We start from the raw sequence: 21,033 nt of genomic DNA on the forward strand, positions 1-21,033 counted from the left end.
TGGCTGATCATTGCCCAAAAATATTGGGGGAGTAAAGCAGAAGCACTAAGCAAACATTTGGCAGAAATGGGGAATGGAGACAAATGCCTCAACTTGCGCTAGAATTTGAGGAAGAATAAGGTATAGTGAAGTGCACAGAAACCAACCATTTGGTAAAAGATGAGCAGCAAGTCCAGAGTATTGCATTGGAAGTGGTGGCAAGTAGTGTGTTTGCTGCTGTTCTATGCTGTGGAGTACACTGGCCCTTTAGTTTTTTGAATGCTGCACTGTGTGACCAGGAAGTCTTGGGACTTATGAAACGCCCTCCCTCCGCGAAGCGGAGGCAAGTGGTGTTTGCTGGTGTTCGCTGAAGAAGCCCACGCATTGCTGATACAATCTGTCATATTACCAACTACTACTTTTCGTACTTATGAAGGCTCCACTTCGGCAGTGAATGGCGCTAAAGATGAAGAGTCTTTTGGGAACGCAGACTAGAATGCAGGTAAGACGGTGTGCTCTTTCTGACTGTCCCCCTGATTGCCGTATGGACCAGGACGTGGTCAGCCTGAGAGCCACAGCTAAGAAAAACCCAACTGGGAGTTGGCCTGTGCAGTGCGAGTGACCCTGCGGGAGCTACAACGCTTACGCCGGAGAATTCAACCCTGGACCAGATGGGAACTGCACCCGCCGGTATGAATGGAGAAGGAGAAAAGGTTGCCCGAGCAGCCGAGGAAGGCAGACGGATCGCCCTCGCTGGTGAGGACGCAGTGGCTAGTATTAACAGATTTTGCTTTGATGTAAAGGGCAGGGGCCGATAACCCCCACGGCCCCCGCGAAGCGCTCCTCAAGTTGCGTCCCATGCATTGGGCTTGCCTGTTATAGCTTCCGAGGATCAGCTGATTGCTGAACATCAAGTGGATGATGCAGAACTTTTACATTGGCAAGGCGGTGGGGGGGCGGGGTCAGAGGCACAAACGCAACTGCCTATTCAGGCAACCCTGATTGACAAGAAAGACCTTAAACATTCTGAACTAACAGCACAGCTGGCTAGAGAACTGTCTGCGTAGACAGGAAAAAATGACCTAGCAAAAAAGGAAAACTCTGGTGCCGATCAAGGACAGGCTGATTGCTCTAGATCAGGATATGCCCAATGCAGATAGGAGCGTTGGGAACCCACCGGCCCGTAATCTATAAAATCCGGGTGTGGGTGGAAGGATTGAAACCCCCTCTGGACCGTTAATGGTCTGTAAACACACTGGCGCTCTATTTACACAAAAGAACAAAAAGCTATGTGAGAATGAAGATGGGCTGAGAGGCTTTAAGTAAGCTAAGCAACTAAGCATGAGTGATAACGCTATCTCTTCACCATCAGATATGGATGACTCTAGTTGTGAAAAGAGCTCTTTGAACATCAGTTCCTCTTCCCCTCCTATGATGAGCTCACACAAGTCTCATCGGGATCCTCGGAAACGGGAGTGGAAACCATCAAGTGAATACCTTAGTCCCCTCCAAAGGACGCTGATTGTGACCCTTGCTATCTCCTTATCTCTGTTCCCAAAATTATATGCATCCATTCATAGCTTTCTGCATGATCAAGCTACTCTAATCGTGATGGTGCAGACAAAACTGATGGGCTTGGAAGGCTGTATTGCTAATGTTGAAGCGAGACTAAATAAGGATGCGGAAGCATCTCTCCAATGACAAAATAGACTATGCAACATGGCGAGAAGAGCATCCTCGGACAAGGTACTTTTAATGGATGTATTTTTGGAAGATTGTAAATGGATGAGGTCACAATGGAAACGGGAACAAGAAAAGACCTTTGTAAACCAAGTGATAACTTCCCAAAGCCGAATGTTCTACCCAACCCTAATTATGACCTGGAAGTTGTGGAAGTGGTGGCTACTACGAAAACCGCAGCCCAGGGCCCAGTGAAGGAGACAGCTATGTTCTCAATATTCAAACTAGGAAGTAACCAGAAAGTCCCGGCTGGAATAATTGGAAAGGGGGAAAAACTAAGGAAAACTGGAGAAAAAAAACCCAAAAAATGTAACAACCACGCAGAAGCGAAAATCCGGTATCTCAAGGGCCTTTTTAGGGAACTTAACAACGCCGCCCCTTGATATGAGACAATCTTTAAAACGCACGAGAAGAGAGCTGATGTTGTCCCGGGAAGCCAAGGAAATAGAATCAGTGCCCTCAGCCGTGCAAACAAATGGAGAGACCGAGGGAAATGAGACCTCCACTAAAACATGCTTAAGTGACCCAATTGATTTAATGAAAGAGGATGATGGGGAGTGGAACAACGTAAGCCGATCGGAGTGGGATTCAAATCTCCTTGAATCAACCAAAGCGTTCAAAGACAAAAGCTATGGATAAAGACTAGCGGATTCCAGCGATACATAATGGAAGAAAAAAGGCTGGTGTTGAAGGAACTGAAAGGAAACGAGATGGGTGAAAGAAGAGTTCCAGTTAGAAGTGAATAGTCCTGCTCGACGGCCTCAGATCCTACAACATGCAAACTTGAATTCAACAAAGGAAGCATCAAAACAAATTAACGATACACTTAGAAAGAACTAGATCAGGCCCAAATGCTCCAATCCTGAATCGAAGAAACGTCATGAAGCTGCTGCAATACATCCCTGCACTTAGACATATAACTACGGACGACATCAGAGTGGGGGAGTTTGTGGTAGAAAATAAGATGGATTGGTTGATACTTCATACGGACTCACAGGCAAGTAAGGAGGCTATGTTAATGATAAGCTATTAACTCTGGGTTATGAATTGAGTAGTGACCACCAAGAGAGGCCCAAAGACACTCCGAAAGAGACGGCCAAAAGAAAAAAACGATGGATTTAAGCTGTAAGAAAATTACAGTTGATGGAAAAGACTCCTCTGATGAGGGCGAAACTCTAATGAGAAAGCAGCAGCCTTTTGCCAAAAAGGATCTGGTCCCTCTAAAATGTACCATTGAAAATCAAAATTATAGTCAGAGGAGCAGCCCCAACACCCATCCTGGAAACCATCAAGGAGCAAGGATTATTAATTGGGACTGGCTAGCTGGTGCACTGGATAATTGCAAACAGAAATAGATTAGACAATCCATTGATGAACATAGACTCTCAATAGGATCATGGAACATAAGGGGATTTCAATTTCTATTTGCCAGAAATGCGTGTATGTTGGGCCAATATATCTTATGTTTCTAAGAAACGTGGCTTAGGACGACACCCTCTGAAGGATATGAGTTACACTTAAACCCAGCCTTCCTAGGCAGACCTTATTCTGGACTCATAACATTGATCAAGGTGGAAGCAGAAATATCAGTAACCAGCCATGAAAATGTGAACCCCTATGTGCAAATCATAAAGCTAAGCAGAGGATCCCAGCCAGAGATAACTAAATACCTCTTAGTTAATGTGTATTGGAAAGTTAATATGGGTCGAAAGGAGAAATTTGTGAAATCGGTAATGAACAAGGTCGATGACGCAATGATCGAAGGGGAATGGCCCTTAAATGAGGCGCAAATGTTAGCTAGAGCATGAAGCTGGATGTCCGAAGCAACGGCTAGAGACCTGTTTATGCTAAATGATCACACAGAAGGGGATAAACCGGGGGTATGCACATGGAGAAGGGGTCTACAGAGATCATGTTTGGATGACTGTTTTGTCTCAAGAAACATGATCACAATGGTGGAAAATGTTGAAATCGTGAAGCAATCTCACAGTGATCATGAGCCACTGGCCATCTCTCTGTGATATTAATCTGGTTCATCCTCTGAAGACTATGGGGCGGGTCGAGGTAACCTGGGGAAAAATAGGTTCAGGATAAAACGCCATGAGGTTAAGAACATTGCTCCGCTATATGAGCACACTATAGGGAAAAATCAGTTGAAGGTGGACGATCTTTAGATTCTGAAAGACTATAGTGAAACTAATAACAAATGTGGAAATCCAATGGTACTTCCAAAACACGCTTATAACTACACGCTACTGATGGCTAGAAGAGAATTGTTAGCTGATGTAAGAAGACTACGAAGGGAAAGAGGCCAGATAGAAATGAGAAGATTTGTGCCCGAAAATATAAATACTGTAATTGGCTACAAGCATCAAGGGCACTAAGAATGCAAAAGGATTCAGTAAAAATGTTGAACCTGTTTGCCAAAAAAACACAAGAGATTTGTGGGACATCCTAAATGATGGAGGATTGTTTAGATCGACCCATATGATGGGCCGAGTTACTGAAGGTAGATGGTTGTCCCACTATTCAACCTTGTTTGCTAAACCTCATGATATAAATCATAATGGGGACGCAAGGGGCATCAGGAGCTGGAACTTTGCATTTGAGGAGGAAGATGCAAGATTAATGCTAAGTAGACTCGCCTCTTCGAGAGCTGCAGGTCCAGGCAGACTGTCTGATCAGAGCCTAAAGAAGAACATAGATGTATGGGGAGGATTGGTAGTATCTATCTTTAGACAGACAATGCTGACCAGACCAGTTCCAACAGCATGGCGGAAGGCCATCATCGTCCCCATCTTTAAGGAAGGCGATCCAAAAACGATTGCCTGAATGCCCTCCTATGCTCCTTGAGGAAGCTGTTCACATCACTTTTGAGGAGTTGAAGTTGATGATAATGTGAAAGGTTTTAAATTGGTGAAGCCAATAAACATTAAAAAAAAATTGCATAACGTCCTCGACTTGTCTTTGTTACACTCCGGAAACAAGGCCACACTTGTGTGTTCATAGTAGCTGATAAAGCAAATCACCCCAAAATATCAACAGATGGAACAATGTGTTAGACGGCAACATCAACGTAACCTCTCCAATAGAGGCTGTTCCCCGTCTCCTTACACCACCCATTCCTAGGTTAACTTCACCCCCTCGTACACCCACTTGAGGGACATTTACCTGGGCATGGACCCTCAATAGGCATAGATTGTGCCTTGAAGACCCGAGAAGGTTAGCAAATTGTGAGAATGATAACTCCAACCCCACAGGCTACCTCTGCAGGCTCTACTGCTAAATTCCCTTGAGTGGCTCCAGAACCGGCAGCATTCACCGGCACAGGAAACAATCCCTAGATAATCCAAACTTTAAAGTGCCCTAAACTGAGAAAAAGGCACCTGAGACCTCCTAACCCCCACACTGCTTGCTCCATTCCGTGCACAGCCAGATAAAACAGTCCCAAAGAGGCCAAAGAGCCAGTCAATTCCATTGCTTGCCCACAGTGAGCCACCAGCTGAAGTTGATCACACAATTATAAGGCCAGGATGTGGATCGTGTTTGTGAGGAGGATAGAGCTGGGACGGATGTGGTGGAGAGTAAGAGGAGCAGTGAAAAGGTGGCAGAGGTTGAAAGCACAGAGGAGACACTAGAGAATAAGATTAGCAATGGGCAGATGGCAGTGGGAGAGAAGGTGCAAAGAACAGAGGAGCCACAGCAAAGAAAAGGGGAGTAGAGTAGTAAGGAAGGAAGTAAAAGGGAGCATCAAGGGAGGAATGGACTTGAAGGAGTTGAATGCCTTCAGAAGGAGGCAGCAAGAAATTAATGGGGAAGAAAGGAGCAGAGAAGGTGGTGGCAAGGAGGAGTATGCAGACTGAGGAGACATGAAAACCCAGGAGTGAGAAAGCGGGTAACGAGGAGAGGTAGAAGAAAACAATGGGGAAACTAGAGATGGAGGTGGGCAAGAGCAGAGCATGAGCAGAGCATGACAACTAGGAGGCAGTGTCTAGGTCTTAGAGCGAGAGCCTGATTTGTTCTTTGATTTCCACCTCATGTCAACCAAACCCCTTGGTTTTGATCGCTAGAAGTTCTCTCCTGCTTCAATCTCTTCTGTTTATATAAAGACACTTGAACATTAAACCTAAGCTTTCACATCATTCTGTCAGACATTTGTATTTACGTCCGCACCCAAGGTTTTCCTAATTGCAGTAGATGCTGCCAGTTGGAGGACTACGATTGGTCCTCATTGGATGACCACAGGCATGAGCAAAATATCCTGGGTCCCCTCGGCAGACGCACGAATTAAAGAATCGCAACCCTGATTGCATCATTGAAAGATGATTCGATGTGCCATCCATCAGTTCAGCCTTAAGAAGTGATAGTACTTGACGGGAGATGAGCCTCTCAACGTCCATGTATTACCAATACTGACGTATCCTGAAGACGGCTTAAAGGGTCCAACTACATAAGGACGGATGTCAATAAAACTGCTCTCCCTGTTAAGCCAGAAATACCCTGTGTTGACACCACTAGTGGATTGCCATTCGATATACATCATGAATGGCTTTCTCATTGTATCACTATAAATGTGTATATGCACTATTAGTGTTTGCATTAAGCATTGGAGTTTGTCTCTCTACATTTTGTATGTCTCCATTTTTGCAGACGGTTTTGTATTTGAGTGTTTTTCCGTTATCTGCAGAGATTTTATGCATGTGTCTAAATACATTGTTTAAATGATCCTGACCCAATGAAGCTGCTGATGAATGGATAGTAGTTTTGGAATAGTCACATTAGTTCTGATCCCTGACCGTGTGTAAAGGTGGGGGAGCTTGTGTGGCTCTAGAACATGCATGCCATCGTTTTCTTAAGGGAGAGTTTGGGAGGAATGAAAGAGGTACTTTATGTACTTGAGTCACTTGAATTGGAATAATGGACAATTAAAGTGAGTGACAATGAAAATGAGTGGATTTTATTTTTACCAAAAATGTATATCTTCCTCCAAAATAAGACACCTTGGCATGTATGTATTTTGTGGGGTGCCGTTTTTTCTCTGCATTCTGGAACTCCACTCCTGCATTTCTAATGGGAGGAGGGAAACTGTGTCCCCCAGCAGAAATAATTAACCATTACTGGTTAGAAAACTTACACCAGACATGAGACAACTTGAAAGCTCTGAAGTGTAGGATTCACATGTAAGTGTGACGTAGATGTAGATGCACTAGATTGTTGTTGGTGGTTAGACTTAGCTACTACAGAAGTGTGCAGGTAGTGGGGATGCTGAAGAGGTTGGGGTTGTCAAAGGATAACCATTTTACAGTGTTTTCGATTATGCAATTTTGGAACAAAGACACTGGCAGCCTTGGGTCAAGCATTTCATAAATGTGTCTGTGTACACGGGTAGGCTGTGTTCGATGTCATACTACTGCATTTGCTTGTGCTTTTGTGAAATGTTTGAAAATGGCGCACTGCATGACGGGATAAGGAGGAGACATAGATGATGTGACAGCCTCTTTTTCTTGCAGTACGAAAAGATCCTGAAGCTGACTACAGATGCCCGGTTTGGTAAATATGGCTCTTTTGGTTCTGTAAGCCTGGCCTCCTCTAAGGGACCAATGTCTCTCTTACGTTTGCAAAGGGTTCCTGAGGGGCATTGGAGGCTTGAGCCATTGAGGGGTCTTGTAGTGTCTAGAGGATGGATAAGCTGTACTTAATGTTGGGATCCCAGCTCTCGCACAGAATGCAAAGGGGTGGTGTATCTGATGTATGAGCAGGCCTTTTTTGCAAGTTACTAGTAGGGTATGAGACTGGGAAGATTGCTGTGCCATGTGCTCACTGCCTTATTCAAGAACTAACCCCTTCCTTATCTTGTTATCGTATATAAACATCATAGAGCTTGTGCAGAGTATGGCCATGTGTTATGTTATAAAGCTTTTGTGGCAATCACCAACATAGAGGCCTTAAAGCATAAATATGTTGTCTTAGAAGCGGTTGTATTATGCCCCAACCCAAGGTAACCAGCCTTAGTCTGAAGGAAAAAGTAAGGAGACCAGTGCAAAAACTGGTCTTCTACCATTAAATTGCAGGCTATTTCGCTGAAATGGGATCCATCAAGTTTTTTGGGAGGGGTGGTGGGGTGCTTAAAATAATAATAATTCAATAACATCTGCTTCATCAAAATATATTTAATGTAATCGCGTAGATCCCAAAACTGGGGTTAGGGATAAGCGGAAATAGGATGGGGGCACACAGAACTAACACACTGGGAAGACCTTATGGGCTAGGGTTAGAGGGAATATGGTTTTATAAGTAGGGTTGCATGTCTAATGGTAGACCATTGATTAGATGGAATAGCTGATATAGAAAGAGGGGTCATTACTGTTTTCTAATTTTGGCAGTTTCTAGTTCATTGGAAGAACTACTAGAATGTGTCTATATTATAAGGAAGGCATGGTATCAAAGCAAGACAAACACAAGTGTTTACATTTCAAGGGTGTTTATTAAACTGTAAGAATGGGTGAGACAGACGCCTAATCTAAACGCAAATCTAAGATGGAAGCAAGCTACCACCATCAAATAATAAGAATAGCGTCCAAGTGGCGTATAGTCAAATAAAAGGGCCTACACTAAGAAAACCTGTTGCCAATCCTTACCGCTACACAAAGTGTGGGATACTGTTCACAAGAAAAGAAAAGTGTTCACAAAATAATAAATTAGGATGTTATGGCCGAGGTCTACCTTCCCCACGTTTTAGCACAGGACAAGGCTGGACTCTTGAGCACAACACACTCCTGGGCTTCTACAGCACAAGATTACAGTTCCTTTTCTCAATATCGGGACCTTCTGTGTACAAGTCTCTTTCATTCAAAGCCAGGATTTTCCTCAGCCGGGCTCCAATCCTTCTCTCAACGATAGCCTCCCTCAGTAGGGCTCAGACCAACCATTCGCTATGGACATCCCTCGGTCGGGTTCAAGCTTGTCGTTACAATGTTCACGGGAGTATTACTGTTCAGCTTACTTCGCAGGCATCCCTCACTGGGCTCACATTTTCCACAGTAACACTATGTCATAATCTCATCAGAAAGCGGGTTCCTTTCCCCTGGCTTTCTTTGGGCATCCCTCCATCGGGTTCACATTTGCCATGGTTCAGAGTTCAATAAAAAGTCATTCTAGACCCCTTAGGTTCTTCACTTTACCTAAGTCTGGGTCTCAGCCCCCAGTCAGGCGTTCCCTAAAACCCCCAGTCAGGCCTTGCACAGTTCATTCAGCACAATGTTCTGGGGTGTGTTAGGGCTTACTCCAATTCGCAGGCATCCCTCAGTTGGGTTCACGTCTGCCTCCATGCCCTGTCAAAGACTTTCGACTGTACAAGGGGTTTGGTTTGACTCTCGTGTGACCACTTTGACACCTCACGCCAGCCTCCCCTAAGGCCTCTTGGTTCTTGTTGTTTCTCCTGGTTTGGGAGAGGGTGCACCGGCCAGATGCCTTCAAATGAGCGCCCACCTGGCGCTGGACCACTCTATCTCTGGTGCCGGTTTCTCTCATAAAAGTTCACAGGGGTCTCCCTCTGCCGGGCTCGGACCCTTTTCACAAAGTTCATAATCTCAAAGTATGTTTTTGGACTCCCAGTCCCAGAATGCACTTGGGAGAATTGTGCTCCCACTTCATAGCTCCCAAAACGGCATTCCATGTCTTGGGAGCAGTAGGAGCCACAAGAAGGATGTTTCAATGAGGTCAGGGCCTTACCTCCTGCCCCTCATGGACCTGGGGGTGACTGTCTGGCCCCGGGGGGTGGGGGGTTGGGAGTCTTGCTGTATGTACTGTCAGATAACCCCAGCTGCTCCTGGTCTTGCCTTCTGGAAGTACAACTCCCACCTCCACACTGAAGTTTCCTCTCAAATAGCAGGGTCAGTGTTTTGGCGGTTTTCTCCTCCTCCGGGTCTTCGAGGGCTTCTGTAGCTCACTAGGGCTCACTAGGGCTCTCTCCGGCACCTTCCAGCATCCCCGACCAGCTCAAAGTGTGCTTTCCTGCTCCGCCTTTTATGCTGTCTAGGAGAGACAAGTGCAGGCAGGTGTGAGTAATTAGAGGGAGGCCTGACTTAGCCTGGCCTCATTAATGAGACAGTCTGCTGTAGAATGGGGAGAGTCTGTTTTCTGAGTCTGTGGATCCCTTTTGGTAATCTTCATCCTCCCAATCTCTCTCCTCCTCGTCTCAGCGACTTTAGAAAAGAACCGAGGGAAGGAATTATGGGGATTGCAGTTTTCACTAGTAAGTTTAGGGAAGTCCAGAAAATTACCGTCGAAAGGGGTGTAGTCCTGTCGCTCACAGGGAGTTGTCCGTGAGAAAGTGTCTGTGTCGCGAAGAGGCAGGGGTAGGGGGGGGGGTTGTGTTCCTAAATATCCTACCGTGCAGGATGGGGAAAAGGTGTCACAAGGAAGCAGATGCCTCGTCTCACCTGGGGTTTTCCCCTGAGCGTATCCCGGGTTCCCCAACCCAGGTTATCCTCCCTTACTCGTCCACCCCGAGAGTTGGGATCCGAGAGTGCCAGCCCTTCCCTGGCCACCTGAATAAGGGATTCTTGGGGTCTACTTGGGAGAACACCCTTAGGTTTCTCACAATATGTACTTCAGGGCCTTGTGGGCAGAAAAGCACAAAAAACAGTAATTTGAGAGGAGTACAAACATTCTGCCATTACTTCATCTCAGAGTATGATCTTATACTCTTTACTCCATTTGTGAGGTTACCAGGCTATAGTTGGTTTATCAGTATCCTGCCAAGTCTTTCACAATGCTCAGATCTTCTTGTGCCTTTCTCAGGTTCTAGGTGCATGTAAAACCTTCCACGTCCATTGCAGGCTCTTTACATCTTTTAGAGTTCTTAGCACAGCTCTCTGATTCTAGGCATATTCTAAAACCTTTCAGGAGGCTCTTTAAGCATCAACCGCTCTGTGTGGAGCCAGGTATTGGGGAACCAGAAACTGTCTCCATCAGTTTCTCAGTACAGCAGCTAGACTGTACCTCGTCGGTTCCAGGCGATGACGCTCTCTCCTTCAGCAATCTTGCCCTTCTGATATCCCTATTCCTGAACCAGGATTGGTAGGGAGCTTCTCTTACTTTTAAATTAAATTCAATTTTTTATCCCTGCCCCTTTTCTCATCCCTTTCTGCTCTCTGGCTCATGTCACATGACCGAGGAAGGCCGATTGATAAAATACATTTTGGCCATATTGGATATTCCCTTTTTCTGCTCCAGTATTCCTCCTATTACTACCACTTCCCAATAACTCATTCTTTCCTGCACCTCGTTTCCCCGCCTTCTCCCCCTTCTTGTCTACAACACCACCTCAACACCCTTCGTATCACTCCCAGCCTCCTACCCCCACCTTCTCCAACAACTCACACTAGCTGACTGGGATCCCTGGGTTTTATAGTACTTTCCCATGTATGGGCTCTGTGAGTAGTTGCACTTGTGTTTGGTAATTGGGGCAGGGTTGGGATTAACTGCTGCAGCTGGGTACACCAGACCTACCTTTGGGCCTATGGGATGGGAGGGGAGCAAGGGGGAGGGATGAAGAACAAGCCTTCATTTTGCCTATCTGCAATCTTCTATCCCTGTCCTCCTTCTCTATGCCTTTCTCTGGCTGCCTGTTCAGCGCTCAATTCTCCAATTCTGACAGAGATTGATGTGATGGAAACTCTCTCTGTAAATTTAAACCTTGTAAATGTGCAGCATTTTGCCCTTGAGACAACACACTGAGAGTGAACAATGTACTTGTAACTTTGGTCTCATACTCTGGTAATGCTGCGGTCAGGAAATTGCTGTCGCACAGACAATTGCAAAACACAATGATGCAGCTTGGAACAGACCATTTTATATACACAACCAAAACTGGAGTTAAGCGCTTCAATAGTGAAGTGTTAAAGAAATAAGTCTCTTGCAATGTTTATAGCTCTTCCCAGCCACAGTGCAGTATCTGCTTGGATATTCTAGTCTTTCTTTTTGGGTTGCAGGTTTTTGGCATTCTTGAATCAGCTTCTATGTATTCCCAAGGAAGGGTACTCTAATACTCAACTGACACAGCTTTGGCAAAGTGTCCTGTTTAATACAGCAGTTGAAGACAGAGTTCTTCTCCCTCACTAGTCTGCTTTCCCCGGGAGTTATCTGGCATATTTGGGTAGGTCTCTGCCATCTGTCCACCTACCTGCTCTAGGATACACCCCTTCCCTGCGCTTCACCGGTTGCAGCCTCCAGTCCCTCTGTGAAGTTGCCTCCTCTCATTTGTACTCCTGACTGTAATCTGCCTTGAACCAACCAGGTTAGCTGGAATCTCCCTGGTCTTATTGGCTAGTTAAAGTTCCTTCTCTCCTCCCTCAATCTCAGGCAGTGCAGCTCTATCTCCCCCTCTAGTCAGAAGATATACCTCCAAGCTTCTCTCCAGATGAGGAGGCATCTTGCTACTCCCACCCTCCACAATAACATCCACTCGATGTTCACACTCCTCCTCCAATATCCCCCTCTCCTTCTGTCCTTCAGTATCTGCCTTACTCCAGATGGTACCTCTCTTTGTCCTGACCACAACCACCGCCTCCTGAACAACCCTCTTGATGACAACATTCATCCTCCAGTACTGCTCTCTTAATTACACCTTGCTCCACCAATGGCACTTCCTCTCTCCAACCCTGACTCCCTCCTCCAAATAAATCTCCTCTCAATAAACCTCTCACTGCCAATCATCTCAGCTTCTGCCATTCCATTCTCGTACACCATAAATTGGGCAGACAGGCTTTCATAAAATGTATTGTCTCTTCTCACCTGCGGGGGTGCCTTGTGATATGGACGGCACCTGAGTAATGGGTGCTGGGTTGATCTGTGGTTGGGCATGTGCCTGTTGTCAAAAATTGGAGATTGGTCCAAGTTCATAGCAAAGCATGGAAACATTTAGGTTTTTAGAACTACTCTGAGCATGTGGCTGGTCTTAACACCCATTGTGTTCTCTGTTGGCGTTTCCTGCATTAAACTAGGTGACTATCTCCCCAGCGTGTGAATCCGAAGTCAGAGAAACCTGGGCAATGGGTAGCGTCAATGTAATGCTTTCTGAATGGGCAAACAGTAACACTGCATCCGCTGCGAGCCTGTGGAGAGAAAACAATTAGTGTTTATTATGAAGTTCATGCAGAAGGAACGTGTATGCTTTGTTTTACTAATCTTGTTTGGCGAGTAACAAAACTCTTTTTCTCTTGAGTTCACTCAAAAGAACAAGTTACTTACCCCTGGTAATGTTCTTTCGATTGGATGTTCCTCCCACGTACTCCTCATCTTATGGTAATTCTCCTTTCCAGCTGCAGCTGCTTTGGAAATTCTTTCGACAGGGGCGATGTGTGCCGCCACGTCGAGTCGATGTCCCTCGAGGGCCTCCGTTCGACTGTCAACGTCATCATAAGTATAAGTAGCGCATGCAGTGCCCGCTGGCTTCAGTTCTGTTTTTTTCCCCTCCTGAAGAAGAATTACCAGGCGTAAGACTGTAGGCTCAAAGAAAGCATAAAGTGTAAGAACACGTAAATCGAAAGAACATTACCAGGGGTAAGTAACTTGTTCTTCAAATGGATTGTCCTCCCATGTATTCATTTTATGGTAGACTCCCAAAGCAGTAATAATTTGGTGGTGGGAGTACGAATTATATTTTGTTTTGTTGTCATGGATTGAATGAAGGACCACTTTTGTAAATTGTCCTTCCTGACTGGAAGATGAATTTAGGCAGTAATGTCTCTCAAACGTGGGACTAGACAACCAAGTGGCCTCTGAACTAATGTCTTTGATTGGGACACCTGGTTGTCGTGCCCCTTATGGAATGTGCTCTCAAGTCTTCCGGTGGGTCTTTGCCTGCTAACCTGTAAGATTCCCCAATAGTCAGGATGATCCATCTGGATATGGATCGTTTTGTAACAGCTAAACCCAATTTAGGGCCAGCATAGCCAATTAATAATTGGTCATTTTGACAGTCTTGATATGTAGAGCCCTTTTTGGGTCCAGTCTATGTAATCTTTCCTCCTCTTTTCCAGGATTAGGAGGTGGATAGAAAATTGGCAAAATGATTTTTTGCGACAAGTGGAAGTCAGAGACTACCTTCGGTAGAAAAGAAGGTTTCACTCTGAGAACAACCTTGTCTTTATAGAAAACCGTATGTGGAGGTTTACAGGAAAAAGCCTGCAACCCTCTTACCCTGCGGGCTGATGTTATTGTAATCAGCAAAACAGTTTTGAAGGTTAACCGTCTTAATGGGCATGTGTGTGTATAGGCTGAAAATGAATGGATGTTAGAAATGTTAACACCAGGTTAAGATCCCATACAGGGACTTTGAATGGAACTGGTGGAATTACATTAGTAAGACCCTTTAGGAATTGAACAATTGGAGGGATCCTCCTCTGAAGAGCTCTTGAAAATGGATAGCGCCGTCAGGTGACCTTTAATTGTTCCAATCTGGAGCCCCAGATTCGCCAAATGTAACATAAAAGAAAGCACCATAGGTGTGTCATAAGAAAGGGGTCCACATTCTTATCCCTCACCAGTTGCTGTACTTATTCCAACGGCAGCTGTACAAAGATTTTTGCTGGCCTTCTGCCAAACCAAGATCTCCATTACGTCATCCGGGAGGTCCCAATCCTTGTATATCAACCCCTCAGAAACCATGCGTGAAAGTTGAGAGGCTTGACCTCTGGATGGAGACCCCGAACCTCCTCTCGCGAGAGAAGGTTCTCTCTTTGTGGAAGATTTATTGGGGGGCAGATGGACATGTCCAGTAGGTCTGGGTACAATGTGCTCCTGGTCCAATCCGCAGCAAATAGGATCATGGGTTTCCCGAACTTTCTCAACCTCCTGATCACGTGAGTAATGACCGGGACTGGAGCAAACATGTACAGGAGTGGAAATTCCCAGTCCCCTACGAACGCGTCCCCTAGAGCTCCTCTTGGGGGAAATTCCGTGGGGCAGAAAAGTTCACACTTCCGGTTGACACTGGTTGCGAACAGATTCTCTTGAGGGGTTCCCCAAAGGGTGAAGATCTCTTGAATGACTTCCTGAGCTAGTTCCCACTCGTGGAAGACTGTGCTCTGCCTGCTCAGAGCGTCCGCCGCTGTGTTGTCCTCTCTGGCTAGCTGAACTGCAGATAGAGAGATTCCTTCTTGAATTACCCAGAACCAGAGCTACATTGCTTCTCTGCACAGTGATAGTGACCCTACACCTCCTCTCTTGTTGAGGTAGTACATGGCCACTGTGTTGTCCGTCATTATCGGGACGTTCTTTCCCGGTACCGAGGGCAGAAAGGCCTTCAGCGCTAGTCTTATTGCCCTCCGCTCCAAAAGGTTGTGTAGTTTGGACTCCAATGGAGACCAACGACTGCTGATTGTCAGCTCGTTGGCTCCCCATCCCGTGAGTGAGGCGTCCGTCACTACCATTATCTCCGGCCATGGATGCCAAAAAGACTCTTCCTTGAGAATGTTGTCCTGGCAAGCCCACCACAGAAGGTCCTGAGAAACTTTGTTTGGAACATTCAGATGGTCTCACATTCTGCCTGAGAATTGGGACCATTGAGTCCCGAGAGCCCATTGGAATGATCTCATTCTGAGGCGAGCCTCTGGCACCAGAAAAATGCAGGCTGCTCTGAGACCGAGCAACCTCAAAAAATCGAAGGCCAGAAGATGCTGGGCACTCTGGAGTAGGATGGCCATCTGCAGAATATGTTCAGCTCTCACCTCGGTTGGCGAGGCTTTCCCAGAGGAGGCATCCAGGACTGCTCTAATAAACTAGAGCCTTTGAGATGGTATCATGTGGGACTTCTTGTAATTGAGGGAGAAGCACAGTCTGTGAAGAGAGTGGCAGGTTACGCTGAGAGGTTCCTGGCTTGTTCGGGTGGACGAGCCCTGTTCAGCCAATCGTCGAGGTAGGGGTAGACGTGAATTCCCCCCTCTACTGAGACTCGCTGCCACCACCGCCTTGCGGCGTAGGTCAGTCCGAATGGCAGAACTTGAAACTGATAATGAGAACCGCAAACCTCATGTACTTTCTGTGCTTGAGATGGATAGGCACATGAAAGTGGGCATCCTGAAGGTCCAATGACACCATCCAGTCTTGGAGTTGGGAGTGCCTGAAGGATTTGGGAAAGGGTAACCTTCTTGAACTTGTCCTTCCTGAGGAACTTGTTCAAGTTTCTTGAATTCAAGATGGGTCTCAATCCTCTGTCCTTTTTGGGAATCAGAAAATATGGGGAATACCAACCCTTGTTCCTTTCAGCCACACGTACTTGTTCTACAGCACCTTTCTCTAGAGGGGTCAAAATGTCCTGCACAAGGAGCAGATCTGGAACTTTGAAAGAGTTGTTCCCCGGTGGATGATCCTGAGGCCTTTTTTTAAAAGGAAGGCAGTAACCTTGAGCTACAGTTTCCAGTGCCCAAGCATCTTAAGTAATGCCCCGCCATTCTTTCATACGCTGAGTAAGTCTCCCTCCCACCGGGGTCTTGTGAGTGAAGGCCTCCGAGTGGTTTTGAGGTGGCTGAAGCGGCAGTAAAACTGCTGCTGCTTGGGTTGGCTTAGCACCTCTCCCTAGTCCACTACGAGGGAATCTTCTCTGACCTCTTTGACCGGCTTGTCCTCTTCCAATTGAGGAATAGAATCGCAAGGACTTACCCCTTCAAGAAGATGAACCAGAGTTGGGGTGTTGAGGCTGTCTGACGGCGATAAGGGATTTAGCTGCCGCTTTCGAGGTCTGCAGCTTTTCCAAACTTTTATCGGCCTTGCTGCCAAACAGCCTTGAACCGTCAAAGGGCATGTTGAGGAGTCTAGACTGCACATCGGTTGCAAATCCGGACTTCCTCAACCACGCAGCCCTGTGGCCAGCCGCCATAGCTACGCAGTCCCAGGGGTACAAGTTGCATAAATTGACTTTAATGCCATACTGCCAGCAGTAAATATTTTTCTCGTCCAGGCATCCACTATCAGGAGGGATGGATGGGTATGCTGACTGCTTGGTAGATGTCGCAGCCTGAACCACCAAACTTTCTGGTGTTGGAGGTTTTGTCAAGTACTCCGGGTCGCTGCTGGGTGGCTATTTTCTAGCAATCATTTTTATTCACTACAGCCGTAGTCTCTGGTGTCTCCCAATTTGCTGAGACCCTTTTTTTGTAGTGCAGTCTGAAATGGCAAAATGTGATCTTTTTGGGGACCCTGATCCAAAATATCTGTCGGGTCATCCTGCTCAAAAGAAGGAGTAGGCCTGCTCCAACCTGAAAACTCTGTCACCTTACTCATCAGTTTCCTATATGAGGAGTCTGCGTGGTCAGTAGGATCTGGTTTGCCAAATTCCAATTCGGGAGAGTTATCTAAACCACTGGCAGACATCTTTTAATCTAGACTCTTCAGGGATAAATTCATCAGGCACATTAAGGGTGCCATATTGTAACCCAAATGGTGGTGTGTTATCATCTGAAGGTTCATTATCTTCATAGATGGATGTTAAAGACTGAAAAAAATCTTTCATGGGCAAAGGTTTGAAAACCTTTTCTGGGGTTACCACTGGCTTCAACAATTTCGATCAGCAACAACTACTTCGGAGTCGATTTTGTCAGTCGACTTTGATACTGTTGTCGATGGCTCCGATGCAATGGTGTCAGCGAAGGCGTCAACGTTGTCGACGATTTATGCTTTTTCGAAGGAACCCTTGATTGACTGGATTCCTGACTTGTCGAAGCCCTCAACGATTTCTCATCGGATCGAGATTTTTTTTGATGCAGTACCAGCTTATGGCTCAGTTTAGAAGATTTCGAACTTCCCTTTGTCGTCTTTATGCAGATCGACACAAGCTGTCTGCTTGTCCGTCGAGGGGCGTGGGGCCGCATTTGTGAAGATTTCGATCATTTCATTACGAAACGCATCCCATTTTGCTGGGGAGTCCGACTTAGTTGGACGTTTGATTACCTCAGCTGAGGAATCACTAGATGTCGAAGATAACCTGTGACACAGTTTCTTGGCCTTCTTCGTAGACGAAGAATAGTGTGATCAACTTCTAGATCAAGACGTTTAGATTTATCTTGTCGAGGAGAATCCCCCTACTCATCAGTCTTTCTCTTTGAACTCTTTGAAGGCAACCTCCCCACCGCCAATTTACCTTTACGCTCCCTTCAAACTTTTTTGGTCACCGCCTGACAGGAGTTACAGTCGGAGGTACGGTGATCAGTACCAAAGCACCACAGACATATGCGGTGGGGGTCGGTGATCGACATCTTCGATCCACAGTCCTGGCACTTCTTGAAGCCTGTCTTCGGTGTTGATGGAGCTGGCAGGGAAGACATTTAAATAGATTGAAAATAACTATCGAAGTTCACAGTAGAACCGAAGTGTTCCGTAATTCTTCGAAGCTTTAGCTTGGAAAAACATAACTGAACCCAACAGGCTCTACGTGCACTGCTTATACTAATGATGACATTGACAGTCGAACAGAGGCCCTCAAGGGACATCGACTCAACAAGGTGGCAGCGCCCCCTGTTGAAAAAATTTCGGAAGCAGCTGAAGCGGGAAGGATGATTATCAGTAGATGAGGAATACGTGGGAGGACACAATCCATTCAAAATGTTATTCTTTTAAGATGGGCCATAATAAAACATGTCAATAAAAAATATTTTTACAAAATGTTCCTATGTAGAATTTTCTACAAAGAAGCCTCAAAGCCAGCACTAGGAGGCATCCATTTTGTGAAATGAATGATAAGCCTCCTGTGCTTATGTTAACTCTGCTCTTGCAGCAATAATCAAGCAAAAGCCCCTTACTGGGAGCTTTTGCTTATTGCTGCTGGAGGGCAGAGAATGCTCACAGGCTACAGCCTGCCAGCGTTATATTGACAATTGCAGTTACTTTCCTTTTTTACATTTCCTGGGCTCCCCCGCCCCGGCTATCATGAACACTACGCCAGCCGCTAATTGCGGCAGAATATTAATAATTACAGTTACTTTTTTTATGTTTCCAGGGCTCCCCCGGGAAACTTAAAAAAGAAAGTAACTGCAATTATCAATATAACACTTGCACTTGCCTGCCAGCATTCTGTGCTCTACGGCAGCAATAAGCAAAAGCTCCCAGTAGGGGGCTTTTGCTTATTGCCGCAAGAGCAGAGTTAACATAAGCACAGGAGGCACATTCATTTCACAAAATGAATACCTCCTAGTGCTTGAACGGTATGACTTTGAGGCTCGTTTGCTGAAAATGTTCCCTAGGAACTTGTAAAAAATGTTTTTTTATGTATATATTTTGTTATGGTCCATCCTTTTAAAAGAATAACATTTTTGAGTGTACTTCTCCTCTAAGGGAACGTTATCCATTACTACACTGGGTTTTTGGTCTAACTCGCCCAGAGTAGAACTGCTATAGTTATTCTTTTAGGACTGCACATCGTGTATGTCTTCAGTCGGTTATCTCCAAGGAATGTTGGTGTGCATGTGCCCCTTTGACTCCTATCTAATACTGCGAGGGAGATAAACCTACCTCTACAAGCAATCCCTCGACTAGGTTTCTAAACCTTTAAATAACAACACAGATGCTTGTTGGTAGAATATTGTTTCAGGGGTGTACCGGGCCCCATCCAGAGGAGATTCAGCTCTTATTAGGCGGTCACTAACTACGAGCTTTTCAATCAACTCGTCAAACATCTGAAATGTGATCACAAAAATGCATATTTTATTTTTAGACACATGGGTTAAAACTATTTTTGATTGGTGCAAAAAACACAATACATGGAGACAGTTCTATACTAATATTGCTATAGTGTCAAGTGCTGTGCAAAAGAATATATTTCAAGATAAAACTCGCATCAGACCTTTAATTCCAACTCTTACTCACTCACACATTCTTGTTGAATCATACTCGTCCATCCCAACATGTTTCTTTCCTCTACATAAAATTCAAATACTACTATGGGAAATTCCTCAGGGGCTAACTGCCTTATTAGTACAAAAAAAGGCACAGTTGTGTATGTCAAAACCGCATTGGTTTGAGAGTGCATAGATTGCACTTATTATTAGTGATGATGCATTCTTGGATATTCGTCCTATATTGTGGTCCTCACTTGATCGGGAAACCGTGCCCTCCACTGAAACAAAACGAACATTATTGTAAGTGTGACATATGTTCTGTGACTCCTGCCTGCATCAGTGCTTACACTAAATGAGGGTGAACTGAGAATTCCATGTACCTCCTCCGGGTCCAGCATCAACTAGATTGGGGCAACTCTCTGACTCTTTGACCCCACTGATGTTGCTCCCCAGAGTTAAGCATGGGACTTTGTCACACTGTGAGGAATTCGACCATCGGCACGGAGTGCACTCGCCTGGGTTTTTTTTAATAAATGAATGATGGGACACCAATCTCTGAGAAATGACTGTGGCCATTCCGCACCCATTTTATCTGCTTCCCGCACCAAACACAGTCACCTGTACTTTGGGAAGACAAAGCCTACAGGTGCCGTCTTCCCCTGTCATATTCACATGGAATGTGACAGCCCTGGTTGTACATCAAAGCAGCCTAATTAAAATATCAAAGGCTCCATGGATCTGCATTCCTTTGTTCTCTGGCTGGTGGCAATGCATACTAATGAGAGATAATTGAGGCAAGCCTGCCGAGTGGGCTTGGTTAACTGAGCGACAACAGGAAGGTGGGACTAACACTCCTTAGGTGTGCAATGTGTCAACTTGAAGCTAGTTCCCACCCCTCTGTATGAAAGGCAGTGAAATGCATGTCTGGGTCCACTATTTACCATAGGCAAGCCCCTGCAGAGCTGACCCCTTTCAGAGGGGAGAAGTATGTGGTTTGGGGGAGACGGGACGTCTGCTCCGAGCACATACTTCAAGGGAAAACCTGCGCTTTAATCAAGAGTCACAGAGGGCTCAGTTAACCAGAGAGACCCTTTGATCTACAACAGACAGGATGATAGTTGGGACTTGGGTATATGTTGTCACCCCTTTGTCTGTCCTGTTGCAGAGCACTCTGGTCTGACCTCATGCATAACGGAAGATTGTTGGTGGGCACCCAGGATTGGTTCATTAAGGTAGGCTAAGCCTACACCAATCCCTGGGGCCCATTTGGCTTTAAAAGCGGGCTGAACCCCCTCACTTAACAGATCATCTGAAGACTTTGCAAGGAGTAAGAAGGACCTGTTGGGACCCGAGCTGAAGGTACAGTCTACCTTGCATCTTCCGCCAGTGAAGGAAGGCTGGGAGTCCAAGAGGGAAGTAAGATCCCTCCCCTAAACATCTCCCAGGGAACAGAGGGAGATACCAGACTCGGGTGACCCGT

The 21,033-nt window shown here is 45.8% G+C and overlaps 1 protein-coding gene across 1 annotated transcript in view; it reads left to right on the plus strand.

Annotated features, from left to right (window-relative positions):
- Positions 1-21,033, plus strand: part of COMMD4 (COMM domain containing 4) — a 63,641-nt gene that overhangs the window by 13,183 nt on the left and 29,425 nt on the right. Inside the window, exon 4 of the mRNA XM_069624547.1 lies at positions 7,230-7,269. Coding sequence (XP_069480648.1) covers positions 7,230-7,269 — 40 coding nt within the window. The remainder of the gene's footprint in view (positions 1-7,229; positions 7,270-21,033) is intronic.

The sequence above is a fragment of the Ambystoma mexicanum genome, chromosome 11 (genome assembly GCF_040938575.1).
Source record: "Ambystoma mexicanum isolate Mex_15411 chromosome 11, UKY_AmexF1_1, whole genome shotgun sequence".
Lineage (NCBI taxonomy): Eukaryota > Metazoa > Chordata > Amphibia > Caudata > Ambystomatidae > Ambystoma > Ambystoma mexicanum.